General features: G+C 33.7%; 3 protein-coding genes across 3 annotated transcripts; all 3 read left to right on the plus strand.

Moving 5' to 3' along the window:
- Nucleotides 1-4035: 4035 nt before the first annotated feature.
- On the plus strand, nucleotides 4036-6023 carry LOC100798854 (uncharacterized). The gene is made up of 4 exons (XM_003554729.5): nucleotides 4036-4611; nucleotides 4694-4957; nucleotides 5195-5354; nucleotides 5613-6023. Exons 1-4 carry the CDS (start codon nucleotides 4381-4383, stop codon nucleotides 5789-5791), a joined length of 834 nt encoding a protein of 277 aa, XP_003554777.1. The 5' UTR covers nucleotides 4036-4380; the 3' UTR covers nucleotides 5792-6023.
- A 3842-nt stretch (nucleotides 6024-9865) lies between these two features.
- On the plus strand, nucleotides 9866-10819 carry LOC102670397 (putative uncharacterized protein DDB_G0290521). The gene has a single exon (XM_006605210.1). The coding sequence runs from the start codon at nucleotides 9866-9868 to the stop codon at nucleotides 10817-10819; it is 954 nt and encodes a 317-aa protein (XP_006605273.1).
- Nucleotides 10820-13623: 2804 nt separating this feature from the next.
- On the plus strand, nucleotides 13624-18385 carry LOC100306380 (uncharacterized). The gene is given in 4 exon segments (NM_001250999.2): nucleotides 13624-13667; nucleotides 13767-13864; nucleotides 17651-17717; nucleotides 17830-18385. Coding segments are annotated over 3 exon segments (426 nt in total). The 5' UTR covers nucleotides 13624-13667; nucleotides 13767-13777; the 3' UTR covers nucleotides 18102-18385.
- The last annotated feature ends 870 nt before the right edge of the window (nucleotides 18386-19255 follow it).

Genomic DNA, 19255 nt, shown 5'->3' on the forward strand with positions numbered 1-19255 from the left:
ATTATATTGATTTCTTTTAGTCAACTAACGCCACTTATTAACGATTCTTCTTGGCCGTGTTCCTGACTCCTTAATTAAATTGATTTTTTTTAGTCAACTAACGCCACTTATGAACAATTCTTCCATAAGTCACTATTAAAGATGAAAGTTGGGATACATGCATCTTGTCAAAAGGATTAATGTTCTACCTTCAAGTAGGGTTTGATGGCATCTTCTCAGTTTATGTCCGAACTTTGAACTCCTTTATTCCTTAGGCACACCAATATTACAAATTGTAATATAAAATCCGAGAGTGTCAAATTGATTTTCACTTTCCACGCAGATAGGTAACTTTCATAGTAGGATTTGGGATTGACATTTGGCAGATAGCATCGGTTTGGTGCAGTGAGAAGTGAAAACCGACACAACTCTTTCATGCATGACGAAAATTAAGGTACTAATTTGGACTTGTTGACTCATTTTTTTTGGCAATGCCTTTAACTTTTCCTTCCTTCCTAGTCTCATGTAGGTTGATTGAGTCACTATTAAATTGAAAAATGAAAACCATACATCCCCTATAGCTGTTAAAAACACTCACTTACCCTAAAATAGTATTCTTCTTCATCTATATATGTTGTTTGAATACCAACCTTTCTTGAAAAACAAAAAAACTAATAAAAAAATATGCAGTAAAAAAGAAAAATGAGAGAAATACAAATATTTTAATAGTAATAGAAAACAAACACAATGATGATAGTTCAATAGCCATGTGACGTCGACCCAATAAGATCAACAATTATAAAAGCCGACTTATTAATATAAGATAAGAAATTTTCCTCATTTATATATACTATTTTTTTTACTATATTACACATGGAATACTTGACAAAATTTGTCTCAAATCAAACATAAGAAAGTTAATTCCTAGCAAATTAGGACAGTATTGATCATACTTTTGATTTAAAATTTGCCACGTCTCTTCCTATTCATATCCTACGTTAAAGCGACCCAACAATTTGTGGATGTAATAGCCTGGAATTTAATATTATTGGTTTTGTTTCATTTCAAAGTAATTTGCGGCTTGTTAGAAGTTGAAAGAATTACAAATTATAATGTAAGGGTATGACTCATTAGTGTTATTAGGGTATCAGTTAAAAGATTAAAAATTCTGTTAAAAATATATGAGAGTGCATTTTAAAATTATAGGATAACACATATTTTCGCATTTTAATAAAAAAAATTCTTCATAGTTCTTTAATTAGCATTTGCCATAATATAATAATGTCGTAAACCCTCTTTTTTCTCGTCGTTAATGTATCTTTAATGTAAGTATTAATTAACTTTTTTTAAATAAATCTTTTATTGTCACAGGATTTAAGAATAGTAGCTAGTTTTTACCATAATAATATAATTTAATTTAGGTTCTTAATTTATCTTTAGTGTGTCGTATTTTATCTTTTCACTCATATAAAATATTTTTTAATGGTTAAACAATTTTGTGGAGGAAAGCATGCATAAACACACTCACAGAACCCCAGACACCCACATGTTGGCGGAGACTAAGGTGCGTAACCGAAACTCCTTATGCACCGTGCTAAAGTTTTCACGATGCGATCACAATCGTTAGATTTTGTTGATTTTAAATCAATGGTTCAAAAATTTCTTTCTTTTTTATTTTATTTATTTTCTTTTTCTTGCTTTTCCTAATTTACCCCCACCATCTACCTTACCCTTCCTGTCTTCTCCCCTCCCCTTTCGTGTGCTCCGCCTATGCCATCCTCGGCCCCACCATCTATGACGTCCCCTCCCCCCTTCCTCCTCCCCTTTGATGGTTGAAGGGGCAGCAGATCTTCCAGTCCCGGTGTCTGTTAATTCTTTCAGTCCGGGTTCTCCTGTGCATTCGTCGAATGGGATGCCGTACACTCATTCGGTCTCATCGCCATCTCCCGTGGCGGCAAAGTTTACTGATGCAGCTATTTGCTCATTGTCGGAGAAGAAGGAATACTCGGTTTGACCTAACCAGTGTGGGGCTTTTGGAGAAGGCTTCCTCTGCGTCCTCCCACATGGAATCATCGGCAGTTTTGGGTTTTGCCCACACCACGAAATCCTTGCCGTAGATTTTGAGTTTGTTGGCCTCCGTGGCCTCGACCCCGTGCATGTTCTCGAAGAGACACTTCTGGAAGGAATCGATGATGTCAATCTAGTCTTGGTCGCTAAAGAACTTCATCGCCCAGACGCCACGCGCCACTGCTTGGGGAAGTTCTTTAAGCCCATCTCCGGGCCCACCTTGGATCAGATTTTGGAACCAACTTTTAAAACCCAGTGACAAGCACCGACATGCCGTTGAGGCAGCGAGGGAGGGTGGAGTGGCGGACCTGATTCTCCAAGGCAGAGGAGAGGAGGAGCTAGATGTCGAGGGAGGAGGGAGGGAAAGGGTAGATGGTGGGCGTAAATTAGGAAAAGCAAGAAAAAAGAAAATAAAAATTTGAACCATTGATTTAAAATCAACAAAATCTAACGATTGTGATCGCATCATGAAAATTTTCGCACGGTACGTAAGGAGTTTCACTGTCACACCCAGGTCTCCGCCCCATATGTTATGTTTTAAGTTTGAACAACATTTTTAAGAAGTTACTGTAAAAAAAACCCAGCATTTATAAGATTGAAACTTCTGGCCATTTGATTGGACTCGTAGAAATTACAGAGAGAGAGAGGTATCATGCCATTGCCATATGCTTTTTGAACTGCTTCTGTCTATCTTGTGCTTTTGTCCTAAGCAGTTCAGAAAAGCAGAAAAATACAACTTGGATTGTACCTGTAAAATGTTCCTGACTTCCTGTCCGTACAACAGCTAAATATATATATATTTGTTCACGGGGGCATGGAATCTTCAATCTTGTTACGTATGATTCAGATTCTGCAAATCAATTCAATCATGAAATCAACAGTAAAATCCGACAAATGCAAACCATTGTAATCAGGAGAGGCGACAAATGTATATGATGGGCTGAGCCTGCAAAAGTTACCTGGGCTGTTTTCAAAACCCGCCCAGCCAATTACTTTTTAAAAAAGTTGTCGTAATTTTTTTTCCAACAATACAAATTCAGCCTAGAAACGAAGTATTTGAAATAAAAAATATTGTTGGAAACTAAGAAAAAAGTGTAACTTATGGATCAGGCAATCCGAATTACATGCATGGCTTCAACCCCTCTTACTAAGTTTGTTACTTGTCCATGACGAAATGTGGTGCGATGCCCTAGTTGCGCTAATGCGACAACGCTGACTTGACCACAAAGGTGCGATGGAGTTTGAGATAAGGAAGAGGGGGAAAGGATAAGCTTAGCTAAGGATACTAAAAAGTTTTGTGCTGCAGGAAGCAAAGGCCCAACCCGAGATACTCCCTCTCTCCATTAGGTTTGGATCACCCTTCACAGAAAAGGAAATTAGCATGTTAGTAACCTTTGCTCATATTTTCTGCATTTATTACAGGAATTATGAGGAACGATATTAACTTATGATAGTTTTCACGAATAAAATATAAAAAATAAAATTTGACACTAAATATATATTTATCGTAGAAAAACAATTAAAATAATTTCTTTATTTAAATTTTTTTTATCTTAGAATAGGAAATATATATTACTATTTAAAATTTTAAAACTATTACATAAGTTTTAAAAATATGTAATTCATCAGGTAAATTAGTCTTTGGCATTTTCTAATAAAAAAAATAATTTAACCAATTAAAAATATATTTTAAAAAATTTACATGATAATTTTTAAAATTTGATGGACATTATATCTTCTTAAGATGAATTTAGTTATTTATTTTAAGTAATAAGGTACCCATAGTAATAACATTTTTATAAGTTTACTATTTTTCCATTTTTGTTAGTGGATGTATTTGGGCGAGTGTTCCCAGACTTAATTTTAAATGATCTTAATTTTGTAAAATTAAGTTGATTAAAAACGAGTAAAATTAAAGTAATTTATATTTTGGTACCTATATCTAAAAAGTTATTGACATATAAAAGACTAATCACCTCAACACACCATAGAACATCAATTTTTTACTTCCAATCAAGTAGGATTTTCAGACCTAAACTCTTGTTTACTTAATAATACTCGTTTGAAGCAAAGACACAACTGGTAGGAGTAGCATCTTGGAACATAAAACATTTTGAATAGTTGAACTTTTTTGTTTTCTTTTATAACAAAGTGGTTAGAAGAAAGTGACACATTCAAAGCAAACCACAAAGAAAGCTGAGTGAAGGGAGAGTAACATCTTAGGCATAAGTTCCTTATCTTTTGCAGGGTAGAACCTCAACCGTGTCTTGCACTAAGCTACTCAATTTCTTCTCCTTCACTCTGCTGAGTGCTGCTGTCTCCCTCAAAGAACTCATGGCCGCCACACTCACTCTTCTAAAGCTTCCAATTCTTCCTAACAAGCCATTACTGCCACGCCCATCAACCTCAAAACTTGTTCCATTTCCTTCCATCTATTCAAAGTTAAATATCCCAAAAGATTCTAACCCACAAAATTTACCCTTCTTAGATCAAAACATCGATGCTCTCAAGCCTGTCTTTCTTTCCCTCTCAGCAATCTCTTTTCCATTGTTATTAGAAACCAAGGCAAGCAAGCATCTGCATCCTCCCTCGCATTCTTTCATTTGATTTTGTGATGGTGATGATGGGTGTTGTGTTATTGGCACAGGATGCTCTTGCTGTTGGAGGAGAGTTTGGGATATTGGAAGGAAGATCATTTGCTCTCATACACCCCATTGTGATGGGTTCTTTTTTCTTGTATACCTTGTGGGCAGGGTATTTGGGGTGGCAATGGCGGCGAGTTAGGACAATCCAGAATGATATTAATGAACTCAAGAAACAAGTCAAACCTAACCCAGTCACCCCAGATGGCAAACCAGTGGAAGAAGCAGCACCATCACCAGTTGAACTCCAAATACAGCAACTCACTGAGGTAGGTACAAAAAGTGTATTGAAACAATATAATGTATGTCTCTCTGCATACCCTGATTTATATCATTACACGAACAATTTAGACAATGCCATAGCGTGTGGTTGTTTCATTAATTTCTGGATGCTGGATTATAATGGCAGCCAATAAAACAGTAAAATGCATGGAGCTAATCATGGAATGCTAAATTCTGTATCTGAATCTGATGAAGCATCTAATATGTTGGATACTCATATTCAGGAAAGAAAAGAGCTGATAAAAGGTTCCTATAAGGATAGACACTTCAATGCAGGATCCATACTTCTAGGATTTGGGGTGCTTGAGTCAGTTGGTGGAGGAGTGAACACATGGTTTAGGACAGGAAAGCTTTTTCCCGGTCCACATTTATTTGCGGGAGCAGGTAAAGATTAAATTTGTATTTGATGAACCAAAAATAAAGAGGGTAAAGATAACACAATACAGTTTAATTTCTATGCAGTAATGTCAATCAATAAAAAAAATTCTACAATTATTGTAGAAATTAACAAATTTACTATTCATGATCACTTGTTATTGGATAATAATATAAAAATCCTTAATTCTGTTAGTGCATACACTATTTATTCTTCTTATATAAATTGGTGGTAAAAAAAAATGATAATTCTTGTGCAATCTCCAGCTATTACTGCTTTATGGGCACTGGCAGCAGCCCTGGTACCATCAATGCAAAAAGGAAATGAAACAGCCAGAAATCTTCACATCGCGCTGAATGCAGTAAACGTTCTGCTCTTTGTGTGGCAGATTCCCACTGGAATTGACATTGTGTTCAAGGTGTTTGAGTTCACAACATGGCCTTGAATGTAAGATTCTAAATTGTAAGTTCCCTGCTATTTTACTTTCAATTTTGCCTTCTGGCAACACCAAATAACGCAATTTTTGAAATTTTCCATTCTCGTTTAGCATGTACCATGACAGAGTGCCAGACAAGCATTGTATAATTGCATTACACCATTCTTTAGTGTAAATTAGCATGTAAAGAACTTATTACATTCGCATTATTACGTAATTGAATGAGTAGTGCTTGTAGTCTTGCACCTTGCTTATTCGGTAGGAAATATTTTAGAAATAATGTTGGAAATAATTCACGAAAATTGCAAATTTTCAAATTTCTGAGGTGCAGGGACCCTGATTTTAGATAGATATTCCTGATGAAATACGCCTAAGTACACGATAAATAAGTATTTATCGCGGTTATAACTTCCTTCTTTCACTGATTGTATATGTTGGGGGAAAATCCCCTTCGGATTCACAGTTAGAATCAAAGGTATGAGACACATATAAAACTATAAAAAAAAGAAGCAGCAAAAAGACATGTATTTAACGCGGTTCGACACTTTTACCTACATCTCATCAAAACATCTCAACAAATATCCACACACAATCAATTAATTGATGCTAATAGAGAGGATTTCGAATGACTCTTTGAATAAGCATCGATGGATTGTTTCTCACAATTCCAAGAGCCAGCTCCCTTAGAAATTGGAAACAATTACACTTATACTCTTTGCTTTTTTGAATTGCACAGAATATCGCTCTTTTTTTATTTTATTTATATACTTTGAAAAATATTATTTTGACACCTCCTTATATATTATATTAATTGCTAAATTATTTGAAAAATACTATATCATATCCCTATAAAGAATGTTGTTGTAAACCTTAAATAAGGATGACTATTGTGTGTGCACTTCAAAAAAACCTCACAGGATATTAATGTAATTTGTGCTAGAAGTGATCACATCTAGATCTAGATCAATAGTAATAATTTTCACTTTTTAAATTTATTATATATTAAATCCACTCCAAATAATATTTGAAAATTTGAATTGATTTTCTCAACACTATGGATCAGTTTAATTTGAAAAAAAAATGTAATACCTGACAAGATAACTCTAATTGTAGCATGTTTGATTTGAAAGACAAAAATACTCCCTTATCTCTTCTTTCTCTCCCCCACTCTCTTGTTTCAGTTTCTGATTTTACTCAAAACTGTCGTCTTCTTGCTTAAGCGTATCAAACGCGAGTGCGGATCCTCTGTAAAAGAGAGCAGCATTTGAAGCAGTAGCTTATTTACTGTTCAATACAGGACTTAAATTGTACAACTTACCACATCAGATCCATTCTCTATAATGTCCATAATTTGCAAAATTTCATTTATTTTATTATTCTCTTTTCCCTGTTTACCTTTTGGTATTCCACAACAGAAAAAAGAGAAGAACAAGAACACGCACAAACTTAGAAGACTAACGGAAAAAAAGATCACCGAATATAACCAAATACAAAGGTGCACCCACTGTACACGAAATGCATTCATCTTCGTCACTTTTCTTATTGTAATTCTCGTATAATTTTTTGCAGCAAGTGCAAAGTTTGATGGAGCATTTTAAGTATGGATTTTTAAGAGAATGGAACTGATGTGGTAAGGAATACAGTTTAAGTCTCTTGTTGATCAGTAAATAAGCTACTGCTTCAAATATTGTTCTCTTTTACCATTGCAGAGGATCTGTACTAATCAAACGCACCCTAGGTGTGTATTACATATAGAATATTAAATATATAAATTAGAAGTACTAAAGGCAAGATTGATTTATTTAACAAAAGGTTATTTTATAAACATGTGGGTTTCTGATAGAAGGTTATTTTATAAGTATGTGTTAAGAGGTTTTAGTTTTACCAATACAGACTAAGATATTTCTCATATTTGAAGAACACATAAGAATTTCTTCGTGACCTTTTAGCAAATTTGCGGTACATATCAGTTTTTCTTTTATTAATAGGTTTCTTTATTAGTATACGAACTTTTTAATTTAATATATCTTTCAAAGATTAGTGTATCAATATCATTAAATTTTTTTAATTAAATTGTTTTCTAAAAATTAAAATATCATGCATTTCTTTTTATAAAGGACTAAAATGGTGATACAGAGTGATAAATTTGATAACCGTTCCTAGTTCAAAAGAATTATATCCTATTTTAAAATAACTTTGTTACTATCAGGCATTAGCATATAGATGTGCATGATTTGTTAATCTCACGAGTAGTATACTATTTTGTTACTGAAGTTAATTTCGGGCAACACTCGTAACGTTGAGCCTCTACAATATCTGCATCTTCGCTGAATTAATAAATTGGGGTTCAAAATTTTAGTTTTTATCATTTATTCAGTCAAAATATAATCAAATGCCAATATAATACACATACATAAAATTAAAACATTATCATTATTTTTCATAAAGTAGTTATTTATTGAGTTGACTCAACGAGTTATTAAGCATGTAATTCAAAGTTTCAAATTCACTCCTTTAACAAATAAGTAAAAAAAATCAACTTAATAAATTATCACTAAATTAACTGAATCCTGATCTGATTTACTTACGAGTTTCTACTAATTTTACTTGTAATACTCAATAACATACTTTTTGGGCTTGGGTAAAATTAGCTGAAAAATTAATTAGAAGTTAAAAAGTTAATTGATGATTGAAAATTAAAAAAATAGCTTATTACATTTTAAGTGTATGATAAAATTAACTTTTGAAATAATTAAAAAGTGTAAAATGATAAAAAAAAATTATAATTTATTTAAAAAGGATAAATAAAAAATTAAATAAATATATTAAAGATAAAAATAATATAAAGAATCGTATATAGAAAACTAATATACAATTTTTAAATCTAAAGAATATTGATGACTAAATATGTGATATATCAGTATAATAATTAGGGCAATATATAAACAAAAGTGGTAAACATAATTTTTCAGTCGAATGTAATATATTTGGCAAGTTGGAAAGAGTTGAATATTGTTATATCTGTGTTTATCGGTTTCTATCTAAGATAATGCAGTATATCACATTTATTGGCATTGTCTATGTTTATGAAAACATTTATTTCTTAAGTTTTAAGATGGCATCAAAACTACAAATGCATTAGTATTATAACAATTATTCTCTAAAAAAAAAAATAACAATTATCCTAAAGAAAGTGTAACAAAAGAAAATTATCGTAAAGAATAAGAGGACGTACCAATTTGAAGGCTAAAAGCACATTCTGAACGACGGTTAATTAAAGAAGAAGAAAGAAAGCCATCAACCATGGAATGGAACCCTCCATAAACAGTCAGCAGCAATAAAGAAACAGATTGACTTCAAATAGACGTATGAAGGACAACGTCTGGTTTATATAAAATACATAGAGGTTCTTTTCGTCTGGAACGTTGAAATAGGTCAGTTTCGTACGGTAAAGGAAACCGCATGAAGCATCTTGAAAAGAACGAAAGGGAAGGAAAGGAAAGGCAGAGGCTATTATAGAGGATCGCTCCCTCACTGCTCCTGCAAGCAAAGTCACTAGCAAGAAAGTAAAATGAAGGAAGCTGCATCATGTCATGGTATTGGTATATACCAAAATTAAAATTGCCGTCAGTTTTGACATATGGCATATGGTGTATGCTAGCCGTAATTATATTGTTGCATTACAACTATGATCATTCATTACCATTGTGAGCATGTAGCTGGTGTGTTATGTCAAAACTCAAAACTAAATTCTAAATGACTCCAACCACGGATACCAAGCTTACTTTGTGAGCTTGTGTCAGCTGGAAGTGCCTACTGAATCAGATGCTTACTTATTATTATTATTTTCTTTTTATGCTGTTACCAGTCTTGTCTCGCACGCCGTAGTCAGAATTCACTTTTTGTTTCTTTGAACGTGGGACTAGGGACAAGTTGTAGTATTTTTTGCACATTTCCTTTTCGCCCTACAGGCATTAGATGATTCTATAAATAACATGGCGTCCACCATATACTTTTGTGCTCATCATTCTCCTCCTCATCCCTATTTCCTTCACGGTTTGAACAGTTCCTAAACTAAAAGCCATGGCTAACCCACCCCCAGTTCGTCCATGGTTCCGCTTAGCCTCTATTCGCTCTACCCCTGCCCCTGCCCCTGCCCCTGCCCAAGAGTCTCGCACTACTTTGGGTCTGCCCGCATTTAGAACCGCTTCAGCACCATCATCACCACAGACTCAGCCAACTCAGGTTCAAGAACATTCTCAACCTAACAGATTCTCTTCTTCTTCTTCTTCTTCACTCCCAACTTCACTTGTCCACAATGCCACACTTTCAACATCTCCCCCAGAGAAGCACACCCGTGTGCCCGTGTCAAGTCCCACTCACTCTCCAAAAATAATAAAACAATCTGACCCTAGCCCAATGCACTCACCAAACAATAACAGAACCACCGCATCTCCACCCTCTCCCCTCACCCTCCCACCTTCCCAGTTGATGGCCGAGCCCAATATACCCCAACAGCCCGATCCCAAGACCGTGCTAGTCCAGAAAACCATTGACAGGCCCAAGCCCTGGCTCACTGGCGCCACTGGATCCCATAAAAACCACGGAAAACACGTCACCGTCAAAGAGAGTGAATCCAAGGAGAAGGGTATTCACAGAAAGCTTTCGCAGTCTGAGGAGTCTGGTATGAGAGTCATAACCATTGCAGGGGAAAACAGAGGAGCGTACATGGAACTCATCCAGTCCCCGAAGAAACACGATCCAAAGTATCTTCACAAGAAAGGAAATTCCAACATCAACGTGGACGGGGTTGAATCCGCTGAAGAAGGGAATGTGAACAAGAATCAGAAAGGTAGAACTTCTTCTTCGTTTCCCATGGCTGCGTACATGAACAGCAATGTGCAGTGTGTGAACAACTCGCTGCTGTACCACACTTCTTGCTCCCATCACAACCCCGGTGTGCGCCTCTCTCTTTCCAAGAAACCATTCGGGGAAGGTTTCCATCTCAAGGAACACGCTGATGGTCACAACACTTGATTCCAAAAACATATATATTGGATTTGCTTCTTTTCTGTTTTCTGGCTTGCGGTATATATTGTTGGAGAAAATAAAAAAGATGGAGTTATCAACTTGGGGCATGGAATGATTCTAATTCTTGTGCTTGTGGAGGAAAGTTGAAGATTCTTCACTACCCTTAGTGGCAAAAATAATAAATATGTATGGCTGATTATTACGGCTTTGATTACTTTTTGTATGGAAGAGATTCTGAACTTACCAGTCTATTACAAGGGTTGTGTATTGTTGATGATCCTTTGTTATTTGTTCCTTCACACACTGCTGTTTTTGTAATAAATTTGTATGACCTATGATGTTGTGTTCAAACATTTGTAAAAAATTGTGTCGTGCTCAACTTTGATGTATTTAACTCAAATATAGCACTTCCATTCTTGTCTTTCGTTCTAGCATATTACTTCCTTATCTTTCCTAAAATTTTCAATATCTGGTTATGAAAAAAGATAGTGAATCCTTTTAAAAATAATATAATTTGATTATAAAAGATAGTTGGGTTAAGTCAATTAAATTGCCAGCTAATAATTTGCTAATTCAACTCTTTACAGGCTTGCATAATAGTTGATAACTTTTTTTTTCTTTATGCAAAAATTACTTGAAATCACATTTGAGACGGAAAAGTAACACTATATTGCATCTGATATAAATCTCTTGAATTTGTAACAAATATATTGTAACAACTACAAACTTGTAAGTGAAAAATAGACATAAAACTTTTAAACGTAGAAAAGTAATCCTCTAAATATAAAAGGTAAAAATCATAATCAGTCAATCAGATTACATCATGATAAAAAAAAAAAACATATACAACATCTTCAAATGGAAATACTTTAATGAGTTGCTTAACTTTTTTATTTTATTTTTATATTAAAGCAGATGACATGAAAATTGTTTATATAAATAATTATTACTTAACAAAATTTATATGATAAATATCATATTTTTTAAGTATTATAATACCTATAAAATTAAATTAAACATTCCCTTTTAAAAACTTTAATATTTGTTGTACGTAGTAATCATGATCCATTAGTGGATAAGTGAGTCAGCTTTCATTTGTTAGAAAGTTAGTTAATTAGTTAGTAGTTTGTTGCTAAAAAATAGAAAGTAAGGTGTTGAGATATAATTTTCAGTTTTATCATTTCAGTCCTTAACAATAATATATAAATACAATTAATCATTTAATAAGATGGTTGAATGAGTTTATACATTTACAAAGAAGAATAGATTGTGATAAAAAAAATTCTCTCTCTCCAATCTCATACATTTTTTTCTATTAGAGTAAATTCATATGTTCTTGACATCAACAATATTAGAGTAAATTTTCATATAAAATATTTAAATTTATATAAAATTACAAGACCTAACTATAAATATAAATAATTCATTTAAGTAACTATATAATGTAAATGGTCTAAGATGAGGAGTAAAACAAGTGCACAAACTCTACTCATCAATTAGTCAAACAACTACTATTGTTTGGTTTGGTTTGGTGAGTATAAAATGATTATGAGTTTACCTAAAAACAATTATTTTATTGCTTCTAAAAAATAAAAATCAAGGTGAGTCGTAAATCTGAACACATTAAAACAACAAATAGAAAATCAATAAAATGAAAAAAAGGAGAAAATTCATTCACATTGTGAACTAAATATCTGTTTTCATAGCCAATGGTCTGATCGTTGAATTTAAGAATAGTTTTATTTACTGTATTTAAATGCAAAACTTGTTTTAAGATAATGTAACTTTGGACTATTTGTAGTACAGGTTTTCTTACCTCGAGGCTGGAGGCCATAGGCGGTTAGCTATAGCGGTCATAAACATAATAATAATTAAGCTTTTACATATTTTATTGTTGTTGATTCTCGTAATCACCAATTAAATATAAACATTTTTGGTAAGAGAGAGTTAAATATAGACATTTTACTCTACAGCAATATTTAAAAGATTAACTTTTTGTTTCACCAGTTTATCGTAATCTGAAATTAATTTTAACATATTCGAGTTTTAAAAATTAACTTTTTTTTTTATCAGTAACTTTATCTATTTAAGGAAGAGGTTAGTACACTTTGATATTTTATTTTCCTTCAAATTTTAAATATTTTTAAGAGAAATTTTTTATATATTTTCACAATTATATATTGATAATAACATTTTTTTACTTAATGATAATATTTTATATAATATAATATAATATAATAGCGATATTATGTATTTTATTGTAAATATGTATTATAAATTATAATTTAATTTAAATCTAGTATTTTATATACAATTTAAATAATTCAGTCTTACCTCATATATTATTAATTTTTAATCAAATCAAATTTAAATCAATAAATGACGCTATTAAATGAAGTTGGAATTAAAATAAGTCCATTATAACATATACTATAAATTCAAAAAAAATGAAAAATTTATTACACAAAACACCTCCACATATATTCATTTTTTTTACTCAAAAAAAATTATTCATTTTTTTAAACACGAGCATATCATGCATCCAATATATTACTAGAAATCCATCTCGTGGAACGCGTGGCTTTTAATATAATAGTTCAATTTATGGGAAAGAAAAACTAAGCATTAGCTCTCTTAAAAAAAAAAAACAACAACAAGTAACAAAATAAAATAAAATTGAAACGTATATTTAATACTAACTTACTTTTAAAGAATAATGTATGATACCTAAAATACGAGCAATTAATGTTCGAACTAAGTAGATCCGATCCGATGTATAAATAAGTTGTGAGGTAGAAAGGTAGTGCTTTGAACTTCAAGGGCAAAAAAAGTTGTGCTGTGCCGCCTCTTCCGTGTAAGAATTTTTCTTCAACTTTTCCCATTTTGTGTTATTTTTTTTTCCTCACTAGTTGTGAATAATCTGGGAGTGCGTGTGGTTGATTTTGTGTTGCAGAGGCAGCAGCAATGGCCTCAAATCCCAAAACTTTGACCTTTGAGGAGGTAGCTAAGCACAACAACAAAAAGGATTGCTGGATTATTATCAATGGAAAGGTCTGCTTCTTCTTTCTCTCTATCTTAGTTGATCTGTTTCACAGTTTTCAGTTTCTGGGATTTAACATGATGCGTGCTAAATGCTCATGAAGATGACCGAGGAATTAATTATAGGGGTGTGATGCGGTTCAGAAGCCACATGTTAATCTCCAATACAGTGTATTAAGCTAATCAATTTTATTCAGAGTAATGTTAATGAGCATAATAAATCATCTAACTTAACTAGTTATCAAAGTGAATTGCTTGATTTGTTGAGAATTGAGATTAATAACCAAAATGTAGAAACAAAAAATTCAACTCTGCAATACAAAGACAACGTTGGAACAGAATGCCAACAGATTAGAATTTGGAAACCTTATCAAGCAATCCAGATTTGAATGCCTATTCTGAAAGTGACATGCTAATAAAATTTATGGAGAATTGACTCTTATATTATTCACGTAGTTATGTGATGACCAAAAATATATGCTCGAGTTAGTAACAGCCTGCTGATAACAAGAGACGTCTTAAAAACAGTTATCCTAAGTTTGAATTTCAATATACAACAACCTCAACCGAACAATTATACCTATTATGAAGAACAGCACAATTGCAATGGAAGTTGTTAGGCTTGATGTTATCCCTTATTACCCCCTTCTTCATGTTGGAGAGTGAAGATTAAGATTTAAGAACTCCCAACTTGGTCAACGGGCCGTGAAACTGCCTAGAGCCCAAAAGCCTTAGTAAATACATCATCTGGTTGTTGCTTAGTGAGAACATAATTAGTAGCGATGATGCTGGATAGAAGATGCTCATGGAAAACGGGAATCACCGATATATGAAGGGCTTTATTGATTATAACAAAAGTGGTGTAGGAGTCTTAGAAGGGACTCACAGAGAAGTCAATAAACCTCCCAGCCAAATTATCACACTAGTTGCATGAGAGATGCGCATGCATTCGGTTCATTACCAGCAATCACTTGCTCATCAATGTACGAAAGTATGACTAAGAAAGTGGATCCAAAAGAACAAGTGAATAGACTATGGTTGAAGCCATATTTAGTTAATGCTTGTGAAACTTTTGTATACCAATTTCTCAATGTAATCTGTAGGAACTGCCATGAACATTTCTTGATTGAATTGTCAACAATCATTGAATAGTTGTCATCTTAACCATGGATGTAAATGTCTCTCTAAAATCTTCTCCTTCAATCTATGTGTATTCCTTTGCAACCAAGCATTTTTATATTTATCAACCAACCCTCTTGCATCCTACTAATTTCTTTCCTTCAAAGTAGCAGTTCCATCATACATTGTTTGGAGCAATGACATACATCACAACATTCCAATTTATTTCCATCAAATTGAAAACTGAGAGATCCACTAATAGTGCGATAAAACATGCCTTTGGCTTCCTCATTAATTTCTCTAATATTTTGAATTATTGATCCCAAATATTTAAACTTGGAAACTTGTAGTATGACATCTTCTCTCATATTTATTTTTTCTAGTAATATTCCCCTTGTGTGTAATGAATATACTCCCTCTTATTCCTACTTAAGCGTAAGGTCAAAAACCCTTTATTTCCAGTGTGTCTCCAAATTTCAAGCTTACGGTCAATTGTTTCCCTTGATTCCTCAATCAAGACTATATCCAATTGCAACTAAATTGAGGAATAAAGAGAACATTGTGCAACTTCATCATGTTGTTAAGGTTCAAGGGTCCCTTCTTAACTACCACAACATCTCCTGTTGGCACAGTTATATGCAGTGGCTTGTCAAGACTTTGTATGTCTTCAAGTATAGAATATATAAGGGTCATGTGTTGTGAAGCACTACTGTCTGACACCCAGTTATTGAACCATGTATTAAATGATTACCGGATTCATTATTGTGTTATCATTGCTCTTATTAGCATGAGATCTGTGGAATGCATGATTGTTGCAGTTTCCTTCTGCACCTGAGACCTTACTCTGGTTATTATCAATGCATGCTAGGTGTGCTCTTCCTGAAACCATGATTGTTGCAGTTTTTAGTTGAGTTCTTTTTGCTATGGGAGGCTTTTGGTTGAAGAACAAGTCCTACATTGGTAGGTTAGAAAAAGTTAAAGGGTATATATGCAAGAGGACCATGTGTCCAAAGTACCTAGGAATTTTTGGACAAATAGATCACTCATACTAAAACCCACTACCTCTCTCTCCCATACTCTTGGACAGTAGTCTGTACATAAATTCTAATACATGATTGATTGCTAAGCTACTGGCAAGTAGACAAAAATTATTGAAAATTTTCAGACGTGTTTAATGTAGAATCACATATTGTTACATAGTTATTGAACATTTCTTTTCCTTTTTTTTTTTCCCGCGGTAGAATAACAGAAAGGTGATTACTGAATTGTGCAGTGTATGATGAATGAGACCCGTAACATCATGAGTATTTCAGTAATTATTATTTATTGTAAGTTGTAATGACACAGACAGTTTTCAACATGTTGGTGAAGTGATATATTCATTCTTTAAAATGTTAAAAAATCTGGACGTGGAAGAATCTCATCTGTGAAATCAACATCCTCACAAGTCACAAGCAGCTCTTGATAGGTTAATCATGTCTTGTCCAGTATCTTGGATACCTAAGCTAATATCTTCACTATCCTCTTCTATAAGAATCTCCCTGGCAGCTGATACATTTTTTAATAGCAACATCCTCAGTACCCCAGGTTTAACAATTTTTTGTTCAAACTGAGTCTATAATTGATCTAGCAATCCCATATCTACTAAAGGATTGAAGTTGGAATCTGAATAATTCATATTCATTTGAATAACTTTGAATAATGTCATCATATCTGATGAATTATCACATTTCCCTTAAATTTTACATCATCTTTATTCCTAGAGAGAAATAAATATGTATTCATCAATGATTAGTCTACAAACTTTTGGGGCTGCTAATGTTGTTAGGCATATACGTTTGTCAAGATGCATTCAACAGGGTACATTGGAGAAATAAATTTTTGATTATGAATTGACTAGTCAATAAAAGAGTGGTGTTTTTATTCTTCCTAGTTATCAGACCATAGGATGGATCTATTAGAAATTTATAAGTCTATGATATTAGTAAATACAATGCATAAAAATGTCATGTTTTAGTGCTTTGCACTGAAGAAGAGGGATAAAAAAAAGAAAAGAAACTAATAAAATGGAATGAGATACGTATCCTTACCGTCGTTTGTAGATGTCAAATGAATATGTGCCAAAGATTCTGTTATGAACGCTATGAAGGACCAAGATAAGAGACACCACAATTGCAACTCACACCAGCAGAGGCAAATCACAGAAACCACAGATACGAATCACAGGCAAAGGAGGGTGGTGAACAAACCTCAATATCTGAAGGATTACGTATAACAGCTTGGCTAAGGGAATGCTGACGTGGCAGGAAGATATTGGCTCCTGAAGATTACCTTGTCTGCTATTTTGTAATTCTGTTATGATCTAATCCTTTTTCTGTTATGCCCTGTATTCAGAATCAATAGGAAAAGCTGTTAGCACTAAAGCTCTATATAAAGAAATGTGTAATGAAAATCAGCAGACTGAATAAAATCATCTTTTCTTATCTTTGCTTTGGAGAGACCTAGCTCTCGAATCTAGGAATCCTCTGGCCAATTCTTTGGCCATAACAGATTCAAATTGAATTCTAACACTAATAATATTCTATATTCCCTCTACAATTGGTATTTAAAACTTCAACTTTTATGACTAGTGTGCCCATCAAATTATTATACTTAATGAAATGCATTCCACTGTGACAGGTGTATGATATCACACCATTTTTGGATGAGCATCCAGGAGGTGATGAAGTTTTGCTGACGTCAACAGGTAATCAATTTCTCTTTGTTGGCTGGTTCATATTATCCGTCTGTAGGTCGGGCAAGCAGAAGTAGTAACTGGAAAGGAGTGGACTAAGAAACTCAGCCATGTATTTTTATAGGGAAGGATGCCACCATTGATTTTGAAGATGTGGGCCACAGTGATTCTGCTATAGAAATGATGGAAAAATACTTCATTGGGAAGGTTGACACTTCCACTCTTCCACCCAAAGTTAGCCATAGTCTGCCACAACCTACACAAACACATGGCGCTGGCAATCAATCTTCTGGATTTGTTGTAAAGATCTTGCAATTCCTGTTGCCATTGTTGATACTGGGCCTCGCATTTGCCCTGCAGTATTATGGCCAAAAGAAGCATGCTAGCACCTCATGAAAGAGGAAGTTGAGCTAGAGCCGAAGTTTCAGTAGGTTTCTTAATTCATTGCCTACTTCAATGCAGTATCAAAGTGGTAATAGACTTTAGTCAATGTTGTGTCTCTGTGTCATTAAAATTCGTTACCCCACCCCACACCATGCAGGCCCTTGATGCTTTGTGGTGTCTTTGCTCAGTCATGCTAGCTGTTCATTTAGACAAATGATTTTTGATTTAATCTCTCATGTTTGAATATTTTGAAATGGATTTTATTAAATCAATTGATTGATCCCTATGTTTTTTGGTCAATGATCTGGTGATTTTTCTTATTCATTTTTTTTTCTTGAGATCATGTAGGATTTAGAACAACAGGGTTGAAAGGAAGCCTTCTGATGAATAATGTTATTTTTTTTCCTCTCTTTTTTCACACATCACTTCTCACGCGTCTGTTTCACTGCACTCTTCCTTTCTGGTTTTTCCGTACTCCCTCACCTATGGTTTCACTTTCATTGCACTCCTCTCGGTTTTCTTTTCAAAAACACCTTATGAAAACAAGGAAATCATACAACACAAAATTGATCAACTCACTCAACGGCTAACATGTCAATATGACCGAAAAGTAAAACAAATCTAATCAAAAGTTACTACAATATGTTAACTTACTCCCCACCTTAAATTCCATAAATTAAATTTCAGCCCTTACACTCAAAGCTCAACTCGTTGCACAATGCTTCACCTGTAGTGCTCTTCATCATCACAACACATCAGTTTTTACTTCTTGCAGCCATCGCAACTCCTCATAGATGGGGAGTGCAGTGTAACTAGAGCGAGGAGTGATGTTTACAAAAGTTGAGAAAATAAGATTATTTAAGTAATTTTACATAGAAAATTAATTAAAAGAAAAGGACAGTGTATTTAGTAAATGGAGGTGTTAATAGAAAATGCTCTGAATGCGGTGTTAGTGTTAGCGTTCGTTCTCTCAGCCCGAGCTAACTGTTAGTTGCGCTGCGCCTGTTCTTCGGCTGTTGCTTCCTGCACCTCCAAGTTACTTCCTTCATCCTTTCCGAGATATTTTTTTTACCTTTCGGATTGGACATTTCTTGAAGTCAAAATCTGTAATAATTGCGGAATGTATTTTTATATTCTGGAAGCCAAAAAAGAGGTGCAGAAAGTAA

The sequence above is a fragment of the Glycine max genome, chromosome 19 (assembly GCF_000004515.6).
Source record: "Glycine max cultivar Williams 82 chromosome 19, Glycine_max_v4.0, whole genome shotgun sequence".
In the NCBI taxonomy this organism is placed as follows: Eukaryota; Viridiplantae; Streptophyta; class Magnoliopsida; order Fabales; family Fabaceae; genus Glycine; species Glycine max.

Excerpts from the sequence above, each read along its gene's own strand:
- LOC100798854 (XM_003554729.5), top strand. The coding sequence starts at position 4,381 with ATGGCCGCCACACTCACTCTTCTAAAGCTTCCAATTCTTCCTAACAAG. Across the intron at positions 4,612-4,693 it reads CATTGTTATTAGAAACCAAG|GATGCTCTTGCTGTTGGAGG; the intron begins GCAAGCAAGCAT and ends TTATTGGCACAG. Across the intron at positions 4,958-5,194 it reads AAATACAGCAACTCACTGAG|GAAAGAAAAGAGCTGATAAA; the intron begins GTAGGTACAAAA and ends ACTCATATTCAG.
- LOC102670397 (XM_006605210.1), top strand. The coding sequence starts at position 9,866 with ATGGCTAACCCACCCCCAGTTCGTCCATGGTTCCGCTTAGCCTCTATT.